The following is a 7,050-nucleotide window of genomic DNA, read 5'->3' as shown; positions in this document are numbered from 1 at the left end:
CGCCTCCCCCCACCCCACCCCCACCCTCCTCCGGTCAGCTGGCAGCTGCCGCGGTCACGTGCCCGGGCGTAGCTGACGCACTTCCGGCACTGGGTGATGACGACGCGCCGGGACCGGAAGCCGGAAGCTTTGCAGAAGGGTGTTCCGCGTTCGCGGTGCGGGAGCGGTCAGCCGGGGTGGCGGGGCTGGGGCCGGCCGGGGCAGGCGGCTCCGCGCTCCGCACTGGGCCGCTGGGAGGGCGATGACTGAATACAAGCTGGTGGTGGTGGGAGCTGGCGGCGTCGGGAAGAGCGCGTTGACCATCCAGCTCATCCAGAACCACTTCGTGGACGAGTACGACCCCACCATCGAGGTGAGCCCGGGGCCGCTGCGGGAGCGGCGTTACGGCCGGGATGTGTCCCGGCCGGGAGTTGTGCGGGAAGAAGTTTGGGGAGGGTTCGGGTAACGGCTGGCGGGGATTTCAGAGATGGTGGTGAGTTTGGGGCTTTTCACTGTGTGTGCTGTGCGGGAATAGAAAAGTTCTGCGTTATTCCCCCCCCCAAACGCGGACAGGCGGTGGGAAGGAGCAGCGCCTTGTCTCAATCGTCCGCAATTTGCTTCTGTTTCCTGCAGGATTCGTACAGAAAGCAGGTTGTCATCGATGGAGAGACGTGCTTGTTGGACATTCTGGACACTGCAGGACAGGAAGAATACAGTGCTATGCGTGATCAGTACATGAGAACTGGGGAAGGATTCCTTTGTGTGTTTGCCATTAACAACAGTAAATCATTCGCTGATATTAACCTTTACAGGTACGGTCTGAGCCTCTGCTATGAGGAGGAAAGGCTGGAAAAGGCATCACGTATTTTGACTAAATAACAGAAACATATCAAATCTTCTGCTTCTTTCAGAAAGGTTTTTCAAGCCGTTCTGCATCTGTACCTTATTTGTCAGTGGGGAGTGGGGCAGCTGTCTGTGTTAATTGGCTGCATACAGAGTGTGTGGGGATGTGGTGAGAGGGCCAAAGCCTCCGTGGCTGAGTTATACAAGATGAGGCTGTATCGAGTTATTAGAAGTACAACTGTAGGTTAGAGCCCCTGCTGTCCTGTCCAGCTTCAATATACATCAGTTTTTAGAGTGTGAGGTTGTTTTATTGTTTTATTTGTTTGAATTAAAACAGCTTTTATTTGAGGAAAATAATTCATATTGCTTTTTTTTTTTTAATTTGAAGAGAGCAAATCAAGAGAGTGAAAGATTCAGACGATGTGCCAATGGTGCTGGTGGGGAATAAGTGCGATTTGCCCACAAGGACAGTAGACACCAAACAGGCTCAAGAGTTAGCAAAAAGCTACGGCATTCCCTTCATAGAGACATCAGCCAAAACGAGACAGGTGAGGTGCTTCTGGTCTTTGTTTGTACATTAGATGAAGAACAGTTTAACTCTTTCCTGTGCTCTTTCTCATCGTTAGCTGTAGGAGTAAATGCTTCTAAATCAACTGGAAATGTTTAGCTTTTGATTTAATTTAATGGCTTTTAGCCATGGGGTTCTGATGATCTTATGAGATTTGGGAATGAAAGTGCTTCACGTGAACCCTTTGCATTCAGGGTGTGGAAGATGCGTTTTACACACTGGTGAGGGAGATTCGGCAGTACCGGATGAAAAAGCTCAACAGCAACGAAGATGGGAATCAGGGCTGTATGGGGTTGTCCTGCATTGTGATGTGATAAGGTGAGCTGTACTTTTTTCTTAAGTCTTCTTGTCTGTGTGTCTTTCAGCTGTTGATAAGCACAGCTCTGAAACATGAGCTGGCACAGGTTGGTTTTCTTACAACCCATTGATTCCCAGAGGTTTGGATCCAACAGTTAATTACTTCTACTTTTTTTTTTTCCTTTGGTGAGCAGATGGCAAAGCTTAAGGCAAAGGTGTTAAGAACTTCTTGTGGCAACCACCTTCTGGTTGTAACCTGGGTTTTGACTGAACTGATAATGGTGGGATTTTTCTGCATCAGTCTACTCGGTGTCTCCTTCCTTTGGGAAACAGTGCTTTTTTTTTTTTTTTTCCTTCTGACTGTTTAAAGAAAGTATAATTTCTGTCTTGTGCAAAAGAAACCTGAGCTGGAAAGGGGAGTGTGCACAATGCTGCAGTCACAACTTGCTGGGAATTGGTGACCTTTCTGACAGCTCATCTTGAGCTGTTTACCCAGAACATGGACTGTGTGGTGATTAACCAAATAAAATCATGTGGGTAACAAAACTTATGAGTGCTCCAGCTGAGTGAGAGTGTTTACAGGGGTTGCCTAAAAGATGTCACTCATCAATGTACAAAGAGGCAGACCAGACCAGGACTTGTACTGTGCACTGCATACCTACAACAAACTAGTAAAGAAGCTAATTAGAGATACCTTTCTGTTCCAGATGCCAGGTTCAGATGTAGCTGCTGGACAAGTCTCGATGCTACTGTATTGTGTCTCATGCTGATGCCCTGCAGTATTTTGGTGCCAGCGACCAGACTCTTGGTACCAGTTAATTAGCTCAGGATCCTTTCCTGTGCTCCATCTGAAGAAAACATCTCTGGTATCTACCTCCTTGCTCAGCTCACAGAGCAGTCATATCTCTTGGTGTACTGGGATTCTTTTCTAGCTGTGTTGTCTGGGTTTGTTCAAGAAGAAAACCAGTCACAAGAAAAGTGAATTACAGAGACTAAATGCTGTGAAAAAGATCACACTTTACCTCCAGAGTAAAAGCTAGAAGTGGCGTTTGACCCCTTTGCATTGGATTCAGATTTGCGGTGTTGTCAGAGGAGTGGCAGAAGTAATTTTGCCATTACAAAGGTTTCTGTCACCAGTCGGATTGGTATCTGCTGTCTGTGCACCCACACAGTGTATCTGCAACATCTGCATTGTGCCAGAAGTATCACTTAACTGATGAACTGATCCTTTATTTTTCTGTAATAAAAAGGAGATATCTTTGCTAACTTAAGTGCCTGTTTGCTCAGAAGGTTGGAGGTTGTATGCTGTTCCCTTGGGCTGAGGAGAACCCCAAGGATGAATTTCTTGGGTGCTCATTGTCTTGAGCAGGCAAGTTTTGTGTGGGTGATCTCTTTTCATGGCAGGATATTAAAATGGGAATTTGTAGTCTGGAAGATGGAGCAGCTGTTTGTGAGACTCTTGAGTTAGGGAGAGAAATGTATACCACGTCTGTTCTCGATCCATCAGAATGGATCCATCCACCTCTTTGTGTGTGGAACTGTGTATAGTCTGTATTGGTTTTCTACAGCACTTGGATCTCTTTGGACCAAATTAGCGAGCTGTTCATTTTAACATAACTGCCAGTATTTATAGACAATTTCTTACGGACAGATAATGAATTTAGAAACTGGAGGTTACTTTGGGCAGCTGTTCCTCAGCTCTGTCTGTAACTTGCAAATTATTCTGAGTTATTTTCTGCAGAACCTCCTTCCTTATCACGGGAGGAGCCTGGGAGTTGAGGTTGACTGTAATTGGGTCAATGGTTGTCACAGACTTAAGGTGTCCAGGCTGATTGGAGGAGGCACTGAGCCCTAACAGAGCACTGAGCTGACTTCTAATTGCAGCATCCTTGCAAAATGAGGAAGGGAGTTCAGTGATGTCTGCACTGAAGATGTATGATACACTGATAGCAGTTCTGGGTATGTTGTAACAGCTTCAAAGTAGAACCGCAGTACTGCGTGAGCTGTGTGACTTCTTCCTAGAACACAGCACTGTCACCCCATATGGTTGGGACGTGCAGGTGAGACCAACACCTACCAGGTTCCCTGGCGTACCGTGGCCTTCTCAGTTCTTGTGCCAGTGATACTGGGTTCTGTTCTGTGGTGTCAGACAGCGTCCTGTAGCAAAGCTGAATTCCCACTTAGTCTGGTGAGAGAATAAAGAGCCATCAGCCAACAGAGGGAGCGTTCATTCTGCTGGAGCAGTGCGAGCTGTAAGCATTACGAGAGGCGTAGTTTCAGTTTGTTGCAGTCAGGTTCCTATATTTTCAAAGCTGAAATCAGAAATAAGTAAATACGGAGAAAATAAGCTGTTGCTTTTAATGCTCTTTCCTCCACTAATTGTACTCTTAATTTTCTTCTTGGGAGGCCGAGGATCCATCTGCATAACTTTAGCTGTGATGCTCCAGATAAGTGTTTAGAATTCATTTTATCTTTGACTGATGGGACTGATAAGAAGTTAACGCACAATATTTTTACATACAACATCGTTTTCCAGTGACCTCCTGAGCGGTGGGAAGCATTATGGGATAGCACCGGCTGTGACTCGAGTTCATTTGAAGGCGATCTCTTGCCTGCAGGTTAAATGGGACGGAGTCAGAATCACTGTGAGCCGTCTGTAATCAGCAAACAGTCTGTGGGCTTTTCTTACTGTGTTCTCTCTGTTTGCCTTAGTTTGGTGCAGGAAGAGTTCCTTGTGACAGCGTCCTTTGAGGTGTGTTGCAGGAGCTGACCATTTGCTCCTTGAGCTGTGTGATGAACTGTTGTCCACTTAATGGAGTTACAGAAGCAGCTTCTGGGAGTCGCATCTGGTCGCATACATTCAGTGTTTTGGGAAGCTGTCAGTGTGGTGTTTGCACTGTGTTTGAATGGTGTTCATGGTGGGTCTGTTATGCTCCTGGATGATTTGGGGAGATGTGGGGCTGCTTCCGTGGCAGACAGGATCAGCTCAGGGCGCTGCTGCCTATGGCTGTGGGAAACCTCACAGTTGGTGTTTGAATAGTGGCCAAGTATGTCAATTAAAAATACATTTTGAAGGGAGGTTTGTCATAGCTCTGTACTTTGGCATGCTCTGCTTACTGAAAACATACTAGCTGTAGCTCAAAAAAAGTTGTGAATCCTCAGAATAATACAGGAGCTGGCAATTGTGGCTGCTTTCTCTTTGTGTTCCTTTTCTCTTGGGTTGGATGAAGCTTTAAAAAGGAAGGAGCCCTGGTGAGGGTTGGTCAGTGTGCATTTCATTCTTGGAACCAGAGAGGAAGTTGCATCAACTTTCAGGACGCTGCAGAGCTCACTTGCACAGGTGGTGCTCCAGTCTATGTGATTTTTGGGGTCAAATCTTGAGATGATCTTACAAAATCAGATTTTGTACCCATCATGAGCATGAGGTGAGTGGTTGTGCTCGGTTTCTAGCTGCATGTATGTATACAGACACGTGTATGCAGACATGTCTATGTGTGAGTAGTTCGAGTCAGTCAAGGTTACTGGCAGCACCTAAAGCGTATGCACCACATAATGCATGCAGGCAAAAGTCCTATCTTAGGAGCCATCTCTTCATGGGTTTGGGTTTATATAGGCAGTATTTTTAAACAGAATATCCGAAGCACTTTCTGGAGTTCTGTGGTAATGCAGTGACACCTATTTGGATGAAGGAAGATGTGTCTGAGGAGCACGTAAGCAGATTTGCTGCCCTAACAGAGAGGTTTTGGTAACCGTGGAAAAGGTTTTCTCCTGGATCTGTGTGTGCTCTTGGTGAGCTGCAATCCATGACAGGGCACAACCAGATGAGAAGGAAACCCGGCCATCCCATGCTTGAGCACAGCTCTGACTCAGTAGTTCCACCAGATGTGCCCTTTCAGTCAAAGTGTTCTGATCTCTTAGAGCTTTCTGTAGTTCAAGTTACCACTCACTCTCCAGCTTGCTCGGTTAATGTCTGTTGGCGGCGTTGAGTTGGACTTGGGAAAGGTGTGTGTGGTAGGAACAAGCAGAGTGTGATGTGCTTCTGTTATCAGGACTTAAGCTAGAGTGGTTGGCAGATAGGAAATGCAGCTATTCCTTGAAAGCAAGCAGATCATGGATGGTCAGCCAAACTGCCCTGGCTTTGGTGGGAGCTGCACTGCAGAAGGACCAAACCCCAACAAGATTTGGCACATTTGTTTAGAAGATAAGCACAGATGGTTTTGCACAAGGCAGCTCCTCATAATGGTGGCTTTGTAGATTTAGTCCAAATGTTCTTATTTAGATCTAGCAGCACATCACTGTGTCCGTGCCCATCTAACCTCGCTATCCTAAGTAGAGCAGACCCCAAACAACCTTGTTCAAAAACTACCAGTGCAAATAACTGAACTAAATATTTGTTACTGCTGACTGAGAACAGCTGTTCGAGTGTAGCATTGTGGCTTGTTAATGTGAGTGCCCCAACTCTATGGTCTTATTAAAGAAACCCAAACATTGCTCAGATTTTGTTCTTATTGTCATCATAAGACTTGAATAGTGATGGTAATGCTTACGTAGACGTGTCTTGTGAGTGCACTTCAGTGATTTAGAAAGAACTGGATTTCAAGCAACTTTGGACCTGTGGGGGGAGGGAGATTAATGAAGGTTTGAATCACATTCTAATTCTATGTACAGTCCTTCATTACTCCACAAGCCTAAATCCTATACAGCCTCCAGGATAGCTGGAAACTGTTGAGATCTGGACTTTTTTTTTTTAATCCAAGGGCTAACTTGTTGTAACTTGGTATAATTATCTGCTTTCGGAAATGCATCTCTGTTGGTTTGAATTGAAGTAAATTATTTTGCTTCTTAAATAACTTTTTTTTAAAGAATAAACTCTGTGAATTCTTTGGTTGTTTCTTTTATGGCAGTGGTCTGGAGCAAAATCACACAGCTGGCTTACAGAGAGCTCAGCACACACTTCACTTGGTGTTCCATGAGTGAAATCAGCTGTCAAGGTATTTCTGTGCCCAGCGCCCTTTGTTAGGTTTTTAAGTTGTGTATCTCACTCTTCTGAAGCAATGCCCTATTGGCTCTCCTGCACAAGGAGTACTGAACCACACCGTAAGTGTGCTTTAGGTACATTGCTCCTAAAACATGATGGCAGACCTCTGGAATCCAGAGTCCCATCTGTTTTCTGTGTAAGGAACTGAAAAGTGGACTTTTAATAACAGAAGAGCTCCCGAAACCACAGTGCAGCTATGGTAAAGCACTTCAGAACAAAGAAGGTGACAAATCACACTGGTGAACTTCAGCCTTGCAGCTCCCTTTGCCTGTGCTGGCTCACTTCTGCACATTCAAAGGAGTTGGAGTCTGGAGATGTGCAGGGT

The 7,050-nt window shown here is 45.7% G+C and overlaps 1 protein-coding gene across 2 annotated transcripts; it reads left to right on the top strand.

Moving 5' to 3' along the window:
• Positions 1-109: 109 nt before the first annotated feature.
• On the top strand, positions 110-6,570 carry NRAS (neuroblastoma RAS viral oncogene homolog). Of its 2 annotated transcripts, none has more exons than NM_001012549.2 (5): positions 110-352; positions 613-791; positions 1,211-1,370; positions 1,585-1,708; positions 2,395-6,570. In NM_001012549.2, the coding sequence occupies exons 1-4, from the start codon at positions 242-244 to the stop codon at positions 1,702-1,704; spliced, it is 570 nt and encodes a 189-aa protein (NP_001012567.1). In that variant the 5' UTR covers positions 110-241; the 3' UTR covers positions 1,705-1,708; positions 2,395-6,570. The 2 variants fall into 2 exon arrangements, with proteins under 2 accessions (NP_001012567.1, XP_046760077.1); XM_046904121.1 differs by having other exon boundaries at positions 326-472.
• The last annotated feature ends 480 nt before the right edge of the window (positions 6,571-7,050 follow it).

Source organism: Gallus gallus, chromosome 26 (assembly GCF_016699485.2).
Source record: "Gallus gallus isolate bGalGal1 chromosome 26, bGalGal1.mat.broiler.GRCg7b, whole genome shotgun sequence".
Classification (NCBI taxonomy): Eukaryota; Metazoa; Chordata; class Aves; order Galliformes; family Phasianidae; genus Gallus; species Gallus gallus.
The sequence above is the reverse complement of the archived record's forward strand: the minus strand, read 5'-3'. Positions and strand labels throughout refer to the sequence as shown.

Bases quoted from the DNA above. Each gene is read 5' to 3' on its own strand.
- NRAS (NM_001012549.2), top strand. From the start codon at position 242: ATGACTGAATACAAGCTGGTGGTGGTGGGAGCTGGCGGCGTCGGGAAG. The intron at 792-1,210 runs GTACGGTCTGAG...TTTAATTTGAAG, and splicing joins GCTGATATTAACCTTTACAG to AGAGCAAATCAAGAGAGTGA. The intron at 1,371-1,584 runs GTGAGGTGCTTC...CTTTGCATTCAG, and splicing joins CATCAGCCAAAACGAGACAG to GGTGTGGAAGATGCGTTTTA.